Raw genomic sequence first — 22,751 nt, forward strand, 5'->3', positions numbered from 1 at the left:
AAAACAAACAGATTCATCTTGGAGAGGATTAAACCAAGCTACTCCTTGGAGGCAAGGATTCTGGGGCTTCGTCTGACATACTTTGGACACGTTGCCAGGAGGGACGGGTCCTTGGAGAGGGACATCATGCTTGGGAGGGTGAAGGGACAGTGCAGGAGGGGAAGACCCTCTATGAGATGGATTGATTCCGTGACTGGGGTAATCAGGATGGGTGTGTCAGAGGCAGTACGGTTATCGCAGGATAGAGCAGGGTTTAGGGCTGTTGTGCATAGGGTCGCTATGAGTCGAAAATGACTCGACGGCACATAACAACACAGGAATGATTGCATAAAACACAAAGTACATTAATATAATGCAGTGTAAATGAAAGATTGCACAAAGCGTAACATGCATGCATAAAACAATGTATGTATATGAGTGATAATATGCAAACTATTAAAAATATGTGTAATAATAAAGGGAAGAAACTACATAACAAAACCAAAATGGCCTAACTCAGTTCTTGCAATGTGGGAGAAACTCAGACCAGTTACTAATTTCCACACTTGAAAGAAGCATAAATGCCCTTCGCACAGGGATTTCTTACCTGTTTCCAGTAGCAGCTTCACGATGGAGAAGTTGGAATGGGAGACACTATAGTGAAGGGCTGTATTCCCATTGCCATCAGCCAAGTTGACAAGCAGCTTTAGAAAGTGGGGTGAGTAAGGCTGGACCTCTTGAAGATAGGCGGCCACCACAGCAGGGCTAGATGACTTTCGGCTGGAGACTCGGAACCATTCTTGACTGATGGTGTTCAAGCTCTGCTTCTGAAACAGTAAAACAAGTTCCAGTTCCAGGAGGGTATGGCCTGGGGTGCTCCAGGTAACATGCTAGGGTAAAGTTCCCACTAGGAAGGCTAGTTTTAAATGTTTTTGAATCTACTACTGGCTCTTTGGGAGAACACGAAAAGTCTCCTCTGCGATTTATAGCCTCAGAAACCCTCTGGAGGGTCACTATCAGTCTAAATCAACTTGATGGCAGTGAATTTAAATTGTGTCTATTCCTTCAGCTTTCCATACTTTTCCATGTCATTTATATCTGTAGAGTTTGGAGCTGATAGGACTGGGGACCATTTGTACCTGTGCAGTCATCTCTCCAGGCGAGACAGCAAGATAAAAAGGAAGATGGAGCAGGAAACACCAGTAATAAGAACCTTACTAGTCAGCAATTTGAGAGAGTGCTGAGTTCAGATCACATCCCTGAATCCCCAGGATGACAAAGGGCCTATTCAGATAGTGAGAACCATGAAAATAAGGAATGCTAGAATCAATGACATTACCTGTGTGTATAACATGACCCAAGGATTTCAAATAGGAAATACTTGGGCTATGACTTAAAAGATAAGAGAAACTAATAGGGTATAAGTAGTAGAAATGATGCCACATTCATCCCGATAAAAGGATGTGAGTTTTCCTGCTAGAAAGTGCTCTGGACTGGGAGTCACAAAATCAATGTGATCAGATTTGAAATCCTGGCTCTGCTATGTGATTTTGGAAGCCACATCTTTCTGAGCCTTTCATGGGGGTCCTCTATAAAATAGAAGGAAAGTCATTCCAGTCTCCTTCACTCCCATAGCTCTACTGAGTAAGATTCTTCTACAATCCACACTGTCCTCTAATGTGAATGTGGTTCTGTGCTTCCATTCTAACGCAGGTGTGGTGTAAGGCTTGCATTACATGCATGCTTTGATTACTTTTCTAGGGTAGAAAATGATCTTTCATGGCTGAAACACCTTTTCTGTAACAGACATCTCCCTTGACCACGGAATTTTCAAAGGAAGCTGCAAAAAAGATGCTGATATTAAAGAACATACTGATGAATTTTAAATGAGGAGCCAAGAAGTAATTTTGTTCTGTAACTTGTCTAAGAATAAACAGCAGGAGTTTACATAAACATTCACATTGAGCATTGGTTCTTTACCCAACTGAGAGCTGACCTTGGTGACATCAGCTAAGATAAGATAGTGAAAACAGGTTGGACATGAAATAAATACTGCTAAATTGAACTTTTTAAAAAACAAATCTCCTAGGACTCTTCTCTTGCAAGGAAAGCAAAATGTATTTTAAAAATGCTTACTAATTATTACACTTTGGGTCTTACCATTTGCTCTCATAACTCAGAGAAAATGTCTGTGCCTGTTACTCCTGATAACAAAAACTCTCAAAACTCATTGCCATTCAATAAGAGAGCTGCAAATCAAAGATCAAAGCTACAATGAGATACCATCTCACTCTAGTAGCAGCAGCGAAGTTTAACAGGACAGCAAGTAATAAATGTTGGAGAGGATGTTTTGAGATAGGAACTCTTTTACATTGTTGGTGGGATTGTACAATGGTACAACCACTCTAGAAGGCAGTTTGGTGCTTCCTCAAAAAGCTAAACATAGAAATTCCATATGACCCAGCTAATCCTTTGCTTGGAATATACCCCAAGAAAATGAGAACTGAGGCTCAAACAGAAACTTGTATTCAAATGTTCATAGCAGCATTATTTACCGCCGCAAGGACTTGGAAACAGCGAGATGTCCAACCACAAATGAACGGATTGAGAAGTTGTAGTATATTCATACAATGGAATACGATGCAGCACACAGGAGCAATCATTTTGTAAATTACTACTTAACTTGGGAGGGACTGGAGAGCATTATTCAGAGTGAATTAACTCAGTCCCACATGGATAAATACTGTATAAAACCATTATTGTAGAATGAGTATGAGGATCCAAGGCGGTGGTGCTGGGGAGGGTGGACATAGAAGGGTGAGAATAGGGGAAGTAGGATGTTAAGCATAGAGTTGTACAATTCGATGGGTGGTTGGGGTGAAGGAAATAGGAAGGATCTTTTGTGAAAAACAATGTATTCAAACTTTTAAAATAAATCAGTATGTTGTTTTTATGTGCCATCAAGTGGCTTGCCACTCATAGCGACCCTATGTACAAGAGCTCTAAACGCAGTTCTGAATCAGTATGCAATTATAAAACAACAACAACCAACTTATTGCCAATGAGTCAAAACCAATTCATAGCTGATGCTTCAGCAGGTTTTCAGAGGCTGTAAATGACAAGGGAGGAGACTGTCCATCTTTCTCCCTTGAAGCTACTGGTGGATTTGAGCCACCTGTCTTTGGTTTGGCAGCACAGCTCCTTAACCCTCTAGTACACCAGAGCTCCTGACTACAAGTAGACCCCAGTTGTTACATGTAGAAATTCTCTTGGGCCATGAAAGTGCCAAGGTGTAAACAGTTGTGTTTTCTTGTTTCTGTTTCCTTGACGCAGAGACACACAACAAGAAAACCGGAAAGACCACAGAATGAAAGGGCCGATCTGAAAGGCCACAGAGACTTCTTTCATGAGGAAATGAGGTCTTTAGGAGTGAGCCAACTTGCCCACTGTCTCACAGATGACAGTTCTGGGAATGCACTGTATTCTCTTTTCCGCATGCTTTACCCTCAGTTCTCTTAAACCACGAGACTATTTTGAGCCTATACCACTAGCAGCGATTTATGAAGGACTTTCAGGGGTGCGACAACTAATAACACTTGCTAAGGGTCTCTGTGCATGTGGCCTGTTTCCTTGCATGTGTTTCTTGGTTCCACTTCCTCAGCATAATCAATCACCTCAGGCAGCAGAGTAGGAGCCAAGGAGAGAGGACCCAGAGAAGGAGGACTGTGCGTCACACTCACCCTGCCTGCCTCGGGCAACCGACCAATGTTACCCAGATGCAGCTAACTGCTTACATAGTGTGGGGATCTTACATGACAATGAAAAATCAGATACCAAGAGAAGGTCCGTGGTGGTCCCAATTTCTGGAAGATGTTGGCTCAATGCCTGGCATGCAGTAAGAAATTCTTCAGATGGTTTATATCTAGAGTGAAGAACAAACATACATACATTTATATGTCAGTCTCCCATGTTGATAATTTTTTTTAAAAATTTTGCTTTGAGTTTCAATCCTTTTTTTCCACTTCTCAGTCGTGAACACCCAAATTGGACATCTCTTCAACATTAAGGGTCATTATTCAGAAATATGGGGATAGAAAAGTGTAGATGCTTCTAGGGCATCTGAATTCTTCTAGAGAGTGAATGAATGAGTCAAATGTATTTTTCATTCACCTGCTATTTTGAGGCAGGGGTGTGGCAGATAACCCAATCATTCCTGACATACTGAGAAATGGAGACTTGTCTTAATGACTTTATACCAAAATATTTTGCACAGGTGACTTGAAAAATCCACAGAATCTCATTCACACCAGGAAATTTCTTCATGTTATTCTCTCATGAAGGGTACTGTAAGTGCCAACAGATCAATAAAGTGAGACTAGACTGAGCCCAGTGCCCAAGGTGAGATCCTCTTTCTGTGCCAGTGTGAAGGTGGAGTCTTTCGGAGTCCTGAGTGCTTCGGTTTGGACTTAATGGCCTCAGTCAACAGGAAGCTCCACTCAATTCACACAGCATTAAGGTGCTGTCATGTTGGGGCAGCCCCGCAGACCTGTCTTCCACCAGTCATCACTAGTGTTACACAAATGAGCCAAAGACTTCCGTATTAGCGACCCCTAGTTTTTTATCTATTTCTTCGTAGCAGGCTCAGGTTCATTAGCTCCTGAAAGCTTCCTTGTGTAGAATTTAAATTTCACATATTCAATTATTTTAGAAATAGCCCAAGGCAGCAGATTTTTTAGCCACTTAAACACTGTCTACTTCACACAGCCCTTGAGAGTGCACCAAGCATATATTAGCTGTTGTTGCTTTTATGTGCCAGAGAGTTGAATATGACCCATGGCAAACCTTATAAATGATAGAGCTGACTCCTGTCCTGTCCTGTGCCATCCTCATCATCTCTGATACACTTGAGCCCATTGCTGCATCACCCTGTCAGTCTAACTCACTGGGGGAGGAGGGGGGGAATTCCTCGCTTTTTGTCATGATATCCCTTTCCAGGGAATGGCCTCTCCTAGCAACATGCCCAAAATATGTGAGCCTAAACAGCCCTATCCTTACCTCTACAGAGCACTCTAATGGCATTTTTTCCAAGTCATAGTAACTTTCTTTTGCAATCTTTGGGATGGATGCTCAGTGCTCTTCTCTAACATCATAATTTAAAGACATCAATTCTTCTTCCCTCATCTGCATTCAATTGGCCAGTTCTTAGATGCATAGCAAGTGACTAAAAATACTATAGCCTGATTCATGTGTACCTCAGTCTTCAAACTGATAACGTTATTCTTCAGTATTTTGGAGAAGTCCCTGTGACAGTGGACTTGCCTGAAGAATTGCATCTCCTGCTCTCCTGACTACTGGTACCAAAGTTGATGATTGTGGATCCAAGTAAGTTGAAATCTTTGATAGTTTCAATCCTTCATCTATCATGATGTTGCCTATTGAGCCAGTGGCAAGGACTTTTGTTTTCTTGATATTGAGATGTACTCCATACTGAAGGCTGTAGTCTTTGAACTTCTGCAGCAAACATGTCAAGTCCCCCTCATTTTCAGCAAGCAGGGGTGTGTCATCTACATATCAAAGGTTATTGATTAATCTTCCTCTTATTTTTATGCTGCGTTCTTCTTCATTGAGTCCAACTTCACAAATTATTTTCTCAACATGCATATTGAATAGGTATGAAGAAAGTATACAACCCTGACACATAAGTTTCCCAATTTTAAACCATGCAGTGTTCCCTTGTTCTATTCCAAAAGATAGCACTCAATAGGTAAAATGATCTTCAGTTGGGTCCGTCTCTGAGTTCTCTGGCACAAAGACTTCCCATCATGCTATAAGAGGACATGCTGAAGGTACTGGCTAGTGAAGGCCCAGGTCTCTTCCTTAGCCCCTTCATGCCCCACCTCTTTCTGGTGTCTCACATGCCACTTACAAGACCTTCTGCTGTGGGGACTGTCCCACTGCTGTCTCATGTTGTTGTTCTCCATCCATTGAGCTGGAACCACCTCAGAGACAGTAAGTCGCATGGAAGAGATTGTTGATTTTTATCCCATGAAGCCAGGGGTGGATTTGAACTGCCCGCCTTTGGGTTGGCAGTGCAATTCCTTACTAGGTCATGCTGTTGTTGTTAGGTGCCGTCAAGTGGAAGACAACTCATAGAGACGTGATGATCAGCAGATCTGAACCCTGTCCTGTCCTGTGCCATCCTCACACTCTCTGACACATTCAAAAGCCCACTGAAGCAGTCACCATGTCAATCCATCTAGTTGAAGGTCTTCCTCTCTTTCATTATCTCTCTACCTTTCCAATCATGATGGAATAGTCCAAGGAATAGTCCTTTTTCATTGATAAGCCCTCAATTACCAGAAATTCCTTACCCCTAGGGATAATGATAGTGATGGTGCACCTGATCCAGTCTATGGTCTTCACAATTACATGCTATGCTTGAGAGAGCTGTATGATGACTAAGGAGGATAGAAGAATTGATGCCTTTGAGTTGTGGTGCTGGAGAAGAGTCGTGAACATACATACCATGGACCACCAAGAAAACAAATAGGCTTGCCTTACAGAAAGTGAAACGGAGTTTTTCCTTAGAGTCTAGGATATTGAAGCTCTGTCTTATAAACTTTGTGCATGTAGCCAGGAGAGAGCCATTCTTGCTCAGAAGGGTGCAAGGACAGCACAGGAGAGGAGGACGCCAGATGAGATGGATTGATACAGTGACTAGTGCAGTGGAAGTAGTTGTGTTGGAGTCAGTGACACTTGGTCAGGACAGCACAGGCTTCAGAGCTATTTTACATAGGGTCACTATGAATCTCAGCCAACTCAATGGCACTTAACAACAACAACATTCTTATTTTTACCACACATTGAGATCTACTATGGGCCAGTAACTGCAAGGCATTTTTCAGACTTTTTCTTGTGTAATCCACAGATCAGATTTTATAGCTGGGGAACATCAGTCAACCCAGTTTCAGTAACTTGCCCCAACTCATACAGCAGGGGCAGGCCATGAAAGGCTGGGAGCTCCAATTCTAAAAGCAGCCAGTACTCTTCATAGCCTCATAATCTAATCTCCCTTCACATCTAAAGACACAGGATGCTTCCAGCGTGGGAGAGGCAGAAAACTGGAGGGTGAGAATCAAGAATTGGGTGGGAATTCTCCCTATGCTAAGTGGGACCTTAACTTCAGCAAGCTTCTGTTTTTACATATGGGAGTAGACTTGAAGGAGCACTGGTGGAGTCGTTTGTGGGGAGTTGCACTGTTAACCGAAAGGTGGCACTGCTCTGGCAGTTTGCACCCACCAGCAAGCAGCTCCTCAGGAGAACCATGGGCAGTTTCCTCCTACGTCATTCACAACCTCCAAATAATCTACCTGAGGGTCAGCTATGTGTTGGTTCTGACTTAATGGCAATGAGTTTGAGCTGTCTGGGTTGGCTTTTGTTGTTTTGTTCTGGGTTTTTTTGTTGTTGTTGTTTGTTTTTTAAGTGGGTATAAAAATCCCTGGTGGTTTTCTGGTTACATCTTTGGTGACAAACAGAATTGTTGATAATTAGGGAAATTGAAAGAATTTGTTCAAATTTGTATTTGAATTTTGTAAATAAACTAGCAGAAAAATAAATAAATAAAAAAAGAAGTGTTGATAGTTTGAGCCTACCAGTTGCTCCTGGGAGTAGGAGAAAAGGGTAACTGAGGCACAGATGTGGAAAAAATCTATTCTCTCCTTTAGCATAAAGCATCATGGAGGCCTTTGTATTTAAAAGCAGATTGTTATTATATTTTGGAGGAACATTCTTCTAAGTGGTACAGCACTCTTCTGTCAATATGCTGTACTGAAGTAACCTGGGGTTGCTGTGATACCAAGTCTTGTGCCAGTGGAGTTTCAAATGCTATAACAGCTGTACATAGTGGACAGTCTTTGGTGAGCTCTCAGTTTAAGACAGGTTTGGAAGCAGGAGTGGCCTCTACTTCCTAAACAACATGCCTCTGTAAACTCTATGAGCTTAGAGAAACAACGTAATTAGGAGAAAGGCTTCAGGTCTCTTGTCCATAGGGTCGCTATGAGTGGTGCTCAACTCAAGAGCAATCAACAGCAACAACACTCTCTCCTTTAGGATGGCTATGAGTTTGAATCAACTTGAGAATAATGGGTTTGGGTATTTTGGCTTTGAAGGTGAGTATTACAGTAAGATAGTTTGTAGAATTGTTAAAAAGATTGTAAACAATACATATAAAGTCTTTCACATTTCAAGTGTTTGATATATGTTATAGTTACACCTAGAGATCTAAATATGTGTAATAAATTGAACTGTCTCCCAAAGATGTTAAGGATAGTGTAATTTTTTTATAGATTGTGTATCAATGAAGTCACACCAGAGTAGCTCTCAAAAACTCACTGCCATTGAATTGGAATTGACTCATAGATGATTTGTCAGTAGATTTTTAAAGGCTGTAAATTGCACGGGAAGAGATTGCCCATTGTCTTCCTTGGAGCAGGTAGTAGATTCAAACAGTTTGCTTCTGGGTTGGTAATGGAACTCTTTAACTACTAGATCAACAGAGTATGGACTCTAGTGTCTTATAAGGAGGAAGAGAAAAAGTCATACACAGGGAAATAGCACCATATGAAGATAAGCAGCTAGAGATTGCCAAGGACTGCTGGCAGTGATTTGAAGCCGGGATGCCACTGTTGTAGAATGGGACTAACCTCAGGGTTGGGGAGAGATTGAATAAGATGTGTTCAATAATGTATACTGCACTGAAACAGAGGAGGGAGAAAACTGTGTAAAAGAGATATGTGACTAGGTATTTCTGTCATCACAGGAGTCTAGAACGAGGGCTACACGGTGGAGGGGACCTGGGGGAGGGTTTGTAAAACAATGAAAGAATCTTTACTTTTCCATAATTTTTGACTCATGTACTTATAACTTGTTAGTTAAATTTGTGTCTTCTAGGTTGCAACCCCCCCATGATACATCTTCAGGGATATGAACATGTACGGCTAAGCACAATTAATAACAGTGCATCTAAATTCCAAAATCAATCTCCATAATAGTCTATGTGTTTCCTACTGCCAAAGGGGCCCTTTAGAGTAGTGAGAGAAGATCTTCACCCTGAAACCCACAGCGTCCCTTTTCAGCAGGAAGTAGCTAAGAGAATACGCCATCCCCTTTTCCTTATGAATCAGGGTGAAGTCTCTCTCAGGGAGGAGTGATAGGGAATGGCAAAGGACACACCGACAAAGGAGATTAATCAGAACTGACTTTGGCAAGCACTGTGGCAATTGGATAATTAAAACAGACATTCGGATGGCGGGGAAGAAGAACAAACTGGGGAGGAGGGTAGAGAGAATGGTGCAGCAATGAAGGAATGAAAACTCAAAATCCCAGTAAATGTTCATTAAAACTAATAAAATAAAAAAAAAAAAAAAGAAGCCGGGATAGAAAGAAGGTAGGATGGAGAAGATTTCCTCTCTGGGAACCTTTTTGAATTTCCAGTTTCCAGAATGGTGAGACAATGAATCTCTGTTCTTTAAAGTGGCCTGTTCAGTGATATTCTATTATTGTTATTATTGAAGACAATACGGCAGTATATTCTACAAAGATAGGCTTCACAATAGGTTAATTACATCAGTGCACAGTGCCTGGCACATAATGAAAATAAAGACTGACAAATAAATGGATAAATAAATGAACATATGAACAAACAATTGGGTGAAAAGGTTGAATAAAAGCCCTTGCCCTTTCTCAGAGGAGTACATCCCATTTAACTCACCTCTCAGTCTTGGGGTGGGGGATTTCTTCCCCAGGCCTATTTTCCTGGCCTGCACAGTGGGCCTCGGGGACGCCCTGCCTGACCTCGGAGCTGGGGTGAGTGTCTTTCCCCCTCCTGTGTTCAGAGCCATCAGACTTCTTTTCAGCTTCACTGTCTGATAAGTCTTCAGGGGAGCTGTCCTCACCACTGGTCTCCTCACTTGAGGTGGTTTCGTAGCTGGGGAGAAGACAAAGGTCACTCGCTCTGTCCTTCGCGCCTAGTGCTGACGTCAACAGTAAGGAGCGTGAGATGACTCCAGGTGACACTCCCTAGTCTACAATCTCATCCTCCATGCTCCACACCTGCAGTCTGGAGTGACAGGGCCACACGAAACTCTCAACTAGAGAAACTTGCAGAAAAGGACTCTTCATGCTGAAGGCCATTAGGGGTGAAGAGATAATTAAATAAGTTCTTTGTAAAAGCACAAAACCCCAGCTTTCTAACTGGTCAGGCAGTCCAAGGTTCCCAGGCAGCATTTGCTTCTGGAATCCTAATACCTGGCCCAATGCAACTCCTTGCCTTTGAGTTGGTTCTAATTCATAGCTGGTCTTCCAGCATGTTTCCAAGGTTGTAAATTGCAAGGGAGTAGCTAGTGTATTTGAACTTCCAGAAAGACACCTTCTTTGGGTTAGTATCCTAACTCTCTTTGGACAAATATAAGCAAACATAGCCCCCCTCTGCCCAGTTATAATAAATTGCTTGACATTAGGTGACTGTGAGGCCTGCCTTTAGCCCTCCTGCTATACCTGACAAGCTGGTTATAGCCCAGCTCTACCTCACAAAGAATTAAAGCATCTGCCTCTGCTCGCAGCAGGCATTCTGGGGGATGCAGTGAACAGGAGACATCTGAAAACCAGCATTTCTCGCTCTCGCTTACACCCCATTTAAGCTGTCGCTTGCAAACAGTAAAAGAGTGATCATGGGCCACTGGGCTCATGGGTCTGCTCTTATAATGCTACATAAATTTGTAGTCATTATACACAGTCACTATAAATGACTATGTAGACCAGAAACCATGGGGAAAATCATAAAGAAGCAATGATCCCTCTGATGATGATCAACAGAGGGCCCCAGATGGAGGATGTGGGCATTAAGATGAAGATTTTCATCACAAATGCCAGCAAAGCTAGCCTGCTTCTTAGTCTCTTCTTGCTTAAATCCCAAATATTTATTTCTCTATTGTGCTTGGACAGCCTTTTGCTTTGGGATTAAGAAAGTGGAGGGCAAACTACATTTACCAAGAAATGCTTTTCTTAGAAGTGGGTCAGTAACACTTTACCAGGAAGTTCATTCATTGATTCAACAGAAATTCACTAAGCATGTTCTCTGTACCAGCAGTGTTCTTAACACTGCACCAAAGTCCTTGCTCTTAGCTGTTGTTAGGTGTCAATCAAGTCAACTTGTGACTCAAAGCAACCCCTTATGACAGAGTATAACTTCTCCTTAGTGTTTCTTTGGATGTCAATTACAGGAGCAGATTGCCAGGTCTTTCTCCCGCAGGGTTGCAAAGGGGGCTTGAACCACCAGCCTTTTGGTTAGCAACCAGCTGAGCACTTAACTCTTATGCGACCAGTATCCCTAAGAGCACTTATAATATGAATGCATATTCTAGCAGGGGAAGGCAGAAAAGAAGTATGTAAACAAATAATTTCTTCAGAGAACTAATAATAGTGAATAAAATTATAAAGGGCAATGGGACAGAGCGAGAGGTAGAAGGGCTGCCTTCATTAGAACAAAGTTCTTAACCTGAGTTGTGCATTAGGACCACTTGAGGGTGCTGAAAATCTCAGTATAAAATCTGAACCACATAACAGACTAACTGGATCAGAACGTCTGGGGACAGGACTCAGCCATTGGTAGTCTTCACAACATCCCAGGTGTCTTCAATGCACAGTCAAAGTTAAGAAGCACCACATTAGAGAGATAAGCAAGGAGGAACAAATGGGAGAAGAAGATTTTAGGCACAGGAACAGAGTATTAAAAAATGTAAAAGCTCTGAGTGGGCCTGGGCTGGGCATGCTTGAGGGAAGAAAGGCAGGAGCCAGGGCCAGGATGAGGCTGGTGGTTTGGGTACAAAGTGAGGAGTACTGAAGAGCTTGAGCAGAGTAGGGACATAACCTGCCTCGGGCTTTGTGATTCAATCAATCCTGCACAGTGCAGTTCCTGGTTGGTGTAGGCAGTTTGCCCTCGGAAATTTTCATGCATTGATCCGAACCTTGGTGAGTTAATCTCAACCAGTATTGAGCCACAGAAGAATGTCCTGGCAATCTGCTTCTCTCCAGATGGCAGAGAAGAAAACCTTATACAGCACAGTCCTACTCTGAAATATATGGGATCGCCAGGAGTAGAATCGTCTCTAGGGCCATAGGTTTTCTTTTTGTTGTGACTATTTTTGTCCATGAAGTGGTGAAATTGCAAAACAAAACGAGGCCTCCTTGGGCCAACATTAGCGGATGTGGAGATAGCAGCTCTCCCCTGGCATTTCATCATCTCTCACATTCTTTTCCCCATAGACCCTATCACTGTGGTGTTACCCCTTGTTTGCATCCAGTATCTTCCCATCTAGTGTGACCCAAATGAGCAGGGACTCCAGCCTCTTCTGGGGAACCTCTTGGAGGCAGCATCTCAGGAGGCTGGATGCCTCTTTTTTTGGCTTCTTTCTCTACTAGAACTTACCCTGGTGTGTTACTTAACTCTTACTTCCCAACTTATCTCTGCCCTTGTCCAAATTGCTGGCTAAAAGCAAGGACCGTGGTTTGATTCTCATCACCTAGCCAATGTCAGCATTTAATAAATGTTTGCTGAATGAATGAGTTACACAACATCTCAACCCAGTGTTGTCTTTCTAGAATTGATGAGGCTTTGTTCTTCTTGCCCAAGCACTTTAGTTGTTATAGTAAGTTAAAGAAAAAAAATTAAATCAATTGAATTTGGAATTTAACAAATGACTATTGTTTGCATTCATTTCAATGTTGAGGCTCAGGTTAAACCCCTCCTGAAAGGGCCTGTGGGATCCCTCCAAACTTCCAGAAGTCACCTGGAATCCTGGCCCTGGGGAGACCAAAGCCAAAACATGTTGAGAAGCGTAGGTTCCAAAAGACCACAAGAGCTGGTAAGGAGCCAAATGCATGCAAACAGAGAGGGAGCTTTAAAGGGCCATTGAGAGTAACTCTCTTGAAGAAGAATGAAAGCCAGATGCATCCCCCTCGGGAAGAACACTAAAGACGACAGCGGGAGAGGTAGCAAGGAAGGCGATCTGAGCTTCACGAGCGATGCTTACCCACCGTTAACCCCAACAAACTGAAGGTTCTTTTTGGTCCCATTACCTCCTGCACGGATGCCATAGTCTTTCTTTTTCATTATGGATTTAAGGCTGGTCGACGGGGAGATCTCTAGGCAGACATAACATGACACATTAGAGTGACGTTGGGGAAACAAGGATCTGGGAACCCCAGGAAGCCACAAACCCAGGCATCTTGCTTTGAGTGGTTACAGAGGAACAGGGAAATCAGATGCTGCAAATCAAATGTTTTGAGGGCCCTTTAGGGGATCCAGCATGGTGGTTAGTGCTGGAAGAACTCTCTCTGTTAATAACGTTACTGTACATGAAGTCTGGAAGTTTGCAACTGGTTAACATGTGCCATCACATCAACTACAACTCACAGATCTGAACCTGGCCCTACCCTGAGCCATGCTCACAATCTCTGTGATGCTCAAACTCATTTAGGTAGTCACCTTGCCGATCTGCCTCGTTGAGGGTCTCACTCAGTGGTGCGAGGGAAGAAAGGCATGGCTTGTACTTCTTTAAAATCTGCCACTGAGAGCCTTACAGAGCACAGTTCTACTCTGACAGACATGGGCCCGCCATGAGGCGGAGTTAACCCAAGGGCAGCTGGTGTTTATGTGTGGATGACAGCGAAGTTGTGGGAGTATGCTCACAGAAGCACCCTGCAGGGCAAGTGTCTTATAACTGGGGAATCGGAGGCTCAGACTTGCTCGAAGTCATACATAAATGGCAGGCAGGGGTAGAATTTAGGTCTCTTCTAGCCCAGCCACTTCTCTGGACCCTCCACGCTCACATGCAAGTTGACATTTGTAATGTGGCTCTGGGAGCATGGCCGACAGTTAAGAGAGAGCTCAAAACTCCTCTTGTTCTGCTCAGATGTATGGGACGCGTTTCCCACTGGGCAAGACGAGAACCAGCACCAAGTGAAGAAAAAGAAGCCAACTTGTGATCTGGGGCAGGAAGCAGACCCACAGACTGCCTGGTGCGCAAAGTGAAATATGGTTCTACTTTACTCCAGAGTGAAGACTGATTTGTTTACGAGGGGAAGTACCACTCAACCAAAAGGGCAGATTTCCACATGTGAAGTTCATTCATTCACATGGGCGTGCATGCATGCTTGCACGTGTGAGCACGCTCGCGCACACACACGTGTAGGCACATGCACACACGCTGCTCGCAGAGGAAATCTTCAATACAGCGTTCCTCCAAAACCTTTACAGTGTGACGGCCAGAGAGAACACAGGACACAAGAGTCTGGGAAACAATGAGGGAGACTGATGATGAGAGCATAAAGAGCCACAAAGCCTGGACGTGGCCTTTGCACAGTGCACACGAGAAGCAGCAGCCCGCTGGGCGACTGGGTCTCTGCTTCCATCTGCCCTCTTCAGCTGAGGTCTGTGTACCCTGCCTGGCTGGCTGGCTGTAGACAGTGATCCTACACTCAGTCCCAACCTGAGAACAAGAGGAAGGCTTCCACCATTCCTGAGATCTGTTTTAATTCCGCTAGGTTCTTGCAGGGGCCTAATTCTCTTTCAAAAACATACTCCTATCATTAGTAATCATTTTTTCCTTCTGACTCAGCCTGGGAAGGAGACACGGGTCCCTTTCTGGGGCAGCAGTGTTTACCCCTTGGTGGGGAGGTGGAGGGAGCTGGGGGCTCGTGTGGGGGGGTCTGGGCTGAGTACGCAGACAGCAGCAGGTTGAGGGAGCTCAGCAGCTGGCTCTGGATGCTGCTGAGCTTGGAGGCGGGCTGCTTGATGGCGCTGGCCAGCTCTGGGTACCCATGTTCCAGGCAGTTCCACTGCTCTTGCAGGAGCTCCTGGATCTTCTTGACATATTGCCCGATGGTGACATCCGTGGGTGAGCTTGGTGGCCTTTTGGGACACTCCTTCCCAGGGAACTCTGGACAGGCCTCCCCTTTCCCTGCTGGGGGTGGCTTTCCGCTGCTGCTCCATGAGGAGCCTTCTGCTTCTCTGGCCAGATCATCTCTTCCTACCCAAGGGCCTCCCTCCTGTTCAGGACCTGCTTCTTCAATCCTGAGTTCAGTGGAGAGGCAGCTATGCAAAGAGGGGTTGGGGACCATCTCAGGCCCCTGCAGCAGTGACAGGTGGGATGGGAGTACCCTTTCTGCTGGGCTCTGATTTCCTTGTTTGTAAATATCTTGCCCTGATAGGATGCCATTCTCTTCTCCTCTGGTCTCCCAGCTTTTGGATTTCATCCTGCCTAGAAAATTTACCCCAATGCTCTTATCACATGTCTCCCTGGTCAGGAGTTCATGGAGGGGGTCAGTGTTCACCATGGCATCAGCCTGGTGTCTTTGTGTGAATGTCTGAGCATCTTTGGCATTCCTTTGGCTAAGCTTTTCTTCTAATTGGGCCACAGTGCATTCTAGCTTTTGGATGATCTGCTCTCTGGCCTGGATTTTCTCTTCTTGCTGTTGGAGGGCTGCTCTGACCTGGGCCAGCTCCTCACTCCTTCCGGACAGCTTGCCCTCGAGAGCTATGATCTGCTGTCGAAGGGTGGAGATGTTACTGGGATCTACACTGGCAAGGCCAAGGCTCTCCTCCGTCACCCTGATGCCAATGCTCCTCACATCAATCTCTACAGGTGGTGGGGGTGGTATCTCACTGATGTTGAGCTCAATTTCTTCTAGAGGGAGTTCATTTTCAGGGATGGGTGATGGCAGAGGTGGGGGACTTGGTGTTGGGCAGCCAGGAGTGACCACCAGCTCCACTTCTCCAGTTTCATGTTCCTCTTCTGCATCCTCTGAAAGTGCATTCTGGGATAAGAATGAAGGAGCTGGTAAAGAGAGATGATTCGGAATCTCTTCTTTGCCCTCTGGAGGCTCAGCCCTCTCCCAGACCAGCTCTGGAATCTCCAGGTCTCCCAGCTCTCTGACTTTTGATTGGCTGGATGCTTGGGGACTGGCACTGTGAAGACCTGAAAAGTCTTCTGCAGGACCAAAGGTGCCATCACAGATACTGCCCTCCCCCTGAAGAGGAGCGAGGGTGGGAGGTGGAGGGAGAGCTGAGAGCTCCTCGGAGGCCCTGTTCTGTAGCAGCGTGGCCGGCATGCTGGACGCTCGTAGAAGCTGGGGCCGTCCACTCCCAGAGCAGAGCTCATCATTCTCAGAAGGAGAGTCCTGCAATTGCCTGGTGGCTCCAGCCAACAAGGCCTTCCTATGGTAGCTCAGCTCAGCGCTGCTGGCTAAGGCTTGGGAAGAATCACCAAACGGCAGAGTCTGGACTCGCTCCTCTGTCCCAAGTGACACCTTTCTAGGCACCACGGGGGACCAGTTCAAGAGGGGAAGAGTCACAGGGGGCCGGGCCCCACTGTCAGGAAGGCTGAAGTTTCTAGGCAAAGTGCTAAACTTGGCCTGCTTGGCCCTTCGGTGGATAGGAATCCTTTTGATGGTATTTCCTTTCTCAATGTCATCCACATACTTCAGAAAGTCCAGGTCTAAATGAAAGCCGTATGGGGTCTCCACAGAATATGGGTGGCTCTTGGGTGGGTCTTTCTCTTCATCCATCTGAAAGGGCTGGTCTTTGGCTGAGAGACATAAGACATGAAAAAGAAGCACAAAGTTATTAAGTATTACAAAGCAGTGAAGCCTAACATCTTCCGTTTTAACTTAGCATTATCACAGAAGTCTTATTCTAAATGGTGCAACCTCAAAGTGTGCTGAGATGCTGCTCACAGTCTTTTTGGCAGTGCTGGGAAAACATCTTAGAAAATCAATGTGTATTTAGCCAATGTCTGCAAGAAAAGAGAGAGAAGGAACAGCTTCCACTTCCAAATGTGCTATATATATATATGGCTACCTCCAACAAAACAAAATAATCTCAGACTGTTTTTCCAGGTTTGAGCAGTAATTGCGGAACTGAAATGGCTAGAAATTTACCATATCGGCGTACTAATGAACAACTGTGGATAGGGAAGTTTTCTTAGGTTGTGATATATAACTGTCTAGGTCATAAACCTGATAGAGGGTCACTATGAGTTGAAATTCACTCATCAGCCATGGGTAAGTATTAAAAAAACCCTAATATTATTCAAGTAGGTTCAAACAACTTTTGCTAAAGCTGGTACTATCTATGAGCTATGCCTTTTACATTATTTAGGCTTCTTCAGATGTATAAGCCTCCAGGTACATGAATATCAGAGAGAAGTGGAATGAGGAATCACGCACATCACAGGCACGGTCTTTTCCATCTAAAACAGCTTAGTGCTTAACTAACACGCATTTCAGTGTAACAAATCATGCCAAATAAGGGAATATCACAGTTCTCAAGGACAGTCAAAAAGGTAGCGAGGGGAAAGGACCATTTCTCATCAAGAGAGAGATGAGTGTATAGCGTGAAAGAGAGCTGAGGCTTGTGACTTTCCAGGGTGGGCCAGGCTACTTGGGAATAACTTGATGAGAAAGTTCTCTACTGGGTCAACGCGCTGTGGATAAGCTTGCACCATCCACCAGTAGAGGACATGGAAAATAATTTAGATATTTGATTATATGAGTCCAAAGGAATTTGATTCTGACTAGCCTGTTTTCTAGGAGAGCCTTTGTTCTTTCAATACTCCTTGTTTGACAACTCTCATTGCCTCTTCTATTCTGCAAAATGTGTTTTCCAAATGCCATACCAATAGGGAACATTTAGTGCTCCAAGTTTTGCGGTGGTTTGTTACGTAACAATAATTAGAATAGGCATTCTTTATCTATGTCAGAGAATGTGCAAGGATGTGAATATGGAAAATACAGTATTTCTGGGTTCTGCAAATGGAGTTGATAGGACTAGGACTTAAAGGGGAGTAGAGAAAGGTAGGCAGTAGGGAACGAAAACTTAGAAGGGTAATCAAGAAGTCATGGGAGTCTTGAAGAATTTTAAGCCAGATTTTAAGCTTGGTCAATTGTGTAATCAACACTTGCACTTTTGCAGAGGAAGGGAAGGACAACCCAGATGACCCAAGACTAGCTGGGAGATGGCAGACCAGGATCCAGGCAAGGGAGCAACAAGCAGTGAGAACAAGCGGCAACTTAAAGAAAAGGTGCAAATGATAACATGACCAACCCTGGGCACATTTTCCCTTCAGGGTGATGACAGATCAGGGCTCAGCTCTGCCCACTTAGTTGCAGAATCTCCTTTTCACGGCCAGTGTCACATACTTGACCCTCTATGCTTAGGGATACACACTTATTGCCAAAGAACTAAATGAAACCAACTAGAGAGACAAATGTTTAATTCATGAGTATGCACTCCATGGAGGCTACCAGGCGTGCAGGTTATAAATAAACCTGCCAGGCCTGCTGGCATATATGGCACAACCACAGCACGAATGGAATGTGCCATTGGTGCTGATCCAAAGAATGGCCTTCATCTGGTTCCAGAACTTTTGTAGCAGACAGATGTTACAAAAGGACTGCAGGTATACTATGCAGCACACAAGAGGAATGATTTTATAAATTATTACCTTGCTTGGGAAGGACTGGAAAGCATTATGCTGAGTGAATTACCTCAGTCCCACAAGGACAAATATTGTATAAAACCAATATTGTAGAATGAGTATGAGGATCTAAGGGGCAGGGGAGGGTGGAAGCAGAGGGACAAGGATGTGCAAGGGGTGAGGGAGATTAATCATGGGGTTGTACTATTTGATGGATAGGAGGGTGAGGGAAATTGGAAGAATCTGGTTTGGAAAACAATGTATTCAAATTTTATAAATGAATGAATAGAATAATAATAATAATAACAACAATAATAAAAAGAAGGACTGCAAGTAGACAACGGTAAACATTCCTCTACACTCAAAAACCTCCTGGTAAGTTCCCACTTACCCACAACATTTTGCATTATCCTGATTCCCCCATAAAAGACACACCAGTCTTGTCAGTAAATGAGAGCCATTGCTTTTACCGCAAGCTAAATGTTGGTTTTCCAAGTTGCCGTCTGCTATACACCCAAGTCCCAGGGCCTACCCAGCAGTCTCCTGCATTACAAGGACAGGACAGGCTGGAGAGGAGATATTTGTCTAAAGTTAAGTAGAGAACAGATTTATGACCTAGAAGGCAAACAATTCTCCTAAAGGAGAGGCTGCATTATTTATCTGCTTATTGCCTCAATTCAGTTGAAATGCACTGATTTACCTAGTAGCCTCTGGGAGCAGGTCCAGAGCACAAATACAATAATAGCATCAAATGAAATAAAGTAGATTCAAAGGCAAAATCTTCCACAAGAGAAACGAGGAAATCAAAGGCGTCTGTGAGCCTGAGCAGCTATCCAGGATGACAGGTTTAATAGGGGCTTTAGGGTAAATACACATGCTCACGTGTGCGAACACACACACACACACACACACGAACCCATCATGCCGCACTCCCTCTCCCACTGCCACTCTGCATCCCTTCTCTCTCTTCCACTGCACATGGAAAGCTGGACTTGAATTCTGGGAAACCATTAAGCTCTGTTCATGTTCATTCTACCTGGTGACAGGTGTGTAGTAGCTCAGAATTTCAGGCATCAGGCCAGGGCAAGAAATAATTAGGCAGACTCGACTGCCTTGGCTCAAAATGAAATTCAGATCCCATAAAGCAAACATATGGCCAAACTGGCTCAATTTGGATTGTGGCTCTGTCATCTGCTAATTGGGTGACCCTGGGGAAATTATTGGATTCCCCTATTTATATAAAGTAAGGAGTCCTGGTGACCTAGTGATAACAAGTTGTACTACCAAACCAAAGCACTCAGTTCAAATCTACCAGTTGCTCTGGGTGAGAAAGATGCCTCCGTCTGTGTGACTTCCAGCCTCTGAAAACCCACGCGAAGGTCAGCTATGAGTTGGCTCTAGCTCGATGGCACACAACAACTTATAAAGAGGAAATAATAACATCTACCTGCTGGGGTTGATTATTAGGAGCACATGTAAAGAATACAACTCATAGTAGGTGCTCAGCAAAGTGGTCTAAAGAGCAGCCTGGGTTGGTTCTGAATTAGGTGGGAGAGGAGCTTCTGGAATACGCCTTGTCCCTGAAAATACTTTGTGTTATGTATGACTACAGCTCAAGAAGAAATAAAGGTTAAGGAAAAAAATCAGGAGAAAGAGTGAAAAGGAGTCAGGAATATAAAAGAAAGAAATTAGACACATAAAGCTCTCAGCTACCTGGAGGGTTCCCTCTGACAGCACAGATCACTTGCCCTTTGGGAAGGACCCACAAACACAGCCACCACTCTAAGAGTTGCACCCCAAGATGAGAATGGAGGAATTAGAAGGTGACAGGCAGGGAGAGAAATGCCATAGTAATTACCTTCAGGAACAAATTGAAAATGCAGTGAGTGAGACAACTAATTAGAGAAATCAAAGGTGAGGAAGAGAAGTTCAAAAACCTATGCCCAGTATCTGAAAGAAATAGGAAGAACAGAAACTAGAAAGGAAGTAGCCAAAAATAAAATGAGAAAGAAGGAGGATTCAATGAGTCTCTTAAAAGGCTAAGGCAGATGGGGCCTTTTTCTTCTTCTGCCTTTATTTTGTGAGAAAAGTACGGCTGTAGGGAGGGGGACTTTTTGGAGCCAGCTGTGGGCCATCCAGCGTTCTGAGGAGGCTGGAATGACTGAGAAGGCAGGCAGGGCTGACAGGCCCCCAGGCAGCAAGGGACTTAACTGAGTTCTGTGGGACCACAGCCAGGGATGCAATGAAAAGACTGCTCCTCAGGGAGAAAGGCAGACTTAAAATATGTGGTAACTGCATTTGGAAAAAGGAAGAAGCAGGCCTTGGAACTAATGTCTGGCCCCTAAATCCTGCACCAGTGAAGGCCCGTATGATTCAAGGATTATATGCTTCCTGACTTTGGAGGATGAAAAAAGCCTTATATTGGAGGTCAGCGGGTGGGAGCCTAGTCTATGACTTTCACCAGAGAGGAGGGAGAGGGAGACATTTGTCCATACATTTATTGTGCTATTTTTGTGATTGTTATTAGGAGTTAATTCAAACTCATGCCAATCCCATTAGGTAGCTCAGGTGGCCTAGAGGGTAAGGAGTTGTGCTGTCAAGCCAAAGGCAGATGGTTCAAATCCACCAGCCCCTCTGTGGGAGAAAGATGGGCAACCTCCTCCTGTGCAATTTAAAGCCTCTGAAAACACACTGAATTCTGGAATCAATGGCAATGAATTTGAGGGAGTTGTGGTTTGTTTGTTTGTTTGAAATTATTTTATTATCTACTATTTTACATACAAAGTTCATAAAGTTCATACACATTGTTTTTCATACGGGACCTTTCCCCTTTCCTTTAGCAATCCTTGTGGGAGTTTTTTAAATGATGGCGACTTTTAGGATTTCCTAGACTTTTATCTTCAAATAAGCACATCACCAGGTCTTTTCTTCAAAGGGAGTTCAAATTGTCAAACTTTTGTTTGCCAGCTAAGTGCTAAACTATTGTGTACCTAAAACAAGCAAAAAAAAAAAAAACAAACCAAAAACACCCCACAAAACTATTGTGTACCTATAGAGCTTCATTTTTTTTTGTTGTGCTAGAGAGTAATCATTCAACAACTTTTCATATATTACCTCATTGAATCCTTTACCAACTCCATAAGTAATATGAATATACCTGTTCCTCACCCTTTGATACTTCCCTCCCACACTGATTTGAGCTTAGCCTTCTGTCTTGCCTTGGACACTGTGTCAAAAGGAAATGTAGTAAAGGACATGGGGAAACTGCTTGCACTCTTGGGATTGTTTATTCTTGCTGCATTTAGGACCCTCTACCATGTCAACAAGCCCCGGATAACCTGATGGGTGATGAGAGACACAGGCACGTGATCAGCAATGCCCTGGTGACACGAAGTCAACCACCAAACCAACATGAGAGTCTAGCCATGCCTACCCATTTAGCCTTCATCTAGGCTCTTAGAAGGCCACAGGCACGGAAGTGGGCCAGACAAGATCACCCAAGCTGAGTCACACAGAATCATGACCCAGTCAACCCACAGAATCTTTCAAGAAATGTGAAATGTCTGTTATTTTTTTTTTGGTCATTAATCAGGATTGATTTATTATAGAGCAAAGCTAGCTAATACATGTGGGGACTGAGGCTTGAAGCAGTTAAATGACTCGTAGAGTCACAGATAAGCAAGGTGAAAGGTAGGTTAACCATAGTGTGACTTTTCTCCAGACCCCAAGATCCTCATCTATAAAACAAGGGAGAGAATCAGAAGGTGCTCTAAAGATTATACAGACCAAATCTAATGCTACATGCTCGTCCTCTGTGGCCTTCTATTGTTTATAACTGAAATACCTGGTTTGGGCCTCCTAGCACTGCCTATTTGGGAACGTCTTCTGACAGGTTTTCCCTAGCCCGTTTCCAGGATTAATGGTAACAATCCCTTTTCAACCCAGGAGCTTACTTGAAGCCAGGAAATAAAAACCACCTGCATACCATCTGTTTTGTCCATCTTAGAAGGCTGACCACTAGTCTCTCAAGCACTCTTCATCCGATGAATCTGCGGGTTGGGTCTCAAGAGTTCTGTGAGAAAGAATAGAGAAACGAAGAAAGTCTCATCACAGAATAAATATGAGGAAATGCAATGCTCAGTAAAGGGATACCTTTCCTGCCTTTCTTCTAGGGATGTCAGAGATTAAATACACACTTCTGGGGGAGCTCTGAGGGAGTTCATAGGGAAAAGTGCTGCT

At 44.0% G+C, this 22,751-nt stretch overlaps 1 protein-coding gene across 1 annotated transcript in view; it reads right to left on the reverse strand.

The window, feature by feature from the left end:
- Nucleotides 1-22,513, reverse strand: part of KANK4 (KN motif and ankyrin repeat domains 4) — a 55,515-nt gene extending 33,002 nt beyond the window's left edge. Inside the window, exons 1-6 of the mRNA XM_006879849.1 lie at nt 22,498-22,513; nt 14,700-16,622; nt 13,068-13,179; nt 9,749-9,964; nt 3,814-3,901; nt 587-806 (exon numbers count right to left, since the gene is read on the reverse strand). Coding sequence (XP_006879911.1) covers nt 587-806; nt 3,814-3,901; nt 9,749-9,964; nt 13,068-13,179; nt 14,700-16,622; nt 22,498-22,513 — 2,575 coding nt within the window. The remainder of the gene's footprint in view (nt 1-586; nt 807-3,813; nt 3,902-9,748; nt 9,965-13,067; nt 13,180-14,699; nt 16,623-22,497) is intronic.
- Between the last annotated feature and the right edge of the window lie 238 nt (nt 22,514-22,751).

The sequence above is a fragment of the Elephantulus edwardii genome, unplaced genomic scaffold, assembly GCF_000299155.1.
Source record: "Elephantulus edwardii isolate Elephantulus edwardi_28Jun2011 unplaced genomic scaffold, EleEdw1.0 scaffold00005, whole genome shotgun sequence".
NCBI lineage: Eukaryota > Metazoa > Chordata > Mammalia > Macroscelidea > Macroscelididae > Elephantulus > Elephantulus edwardii.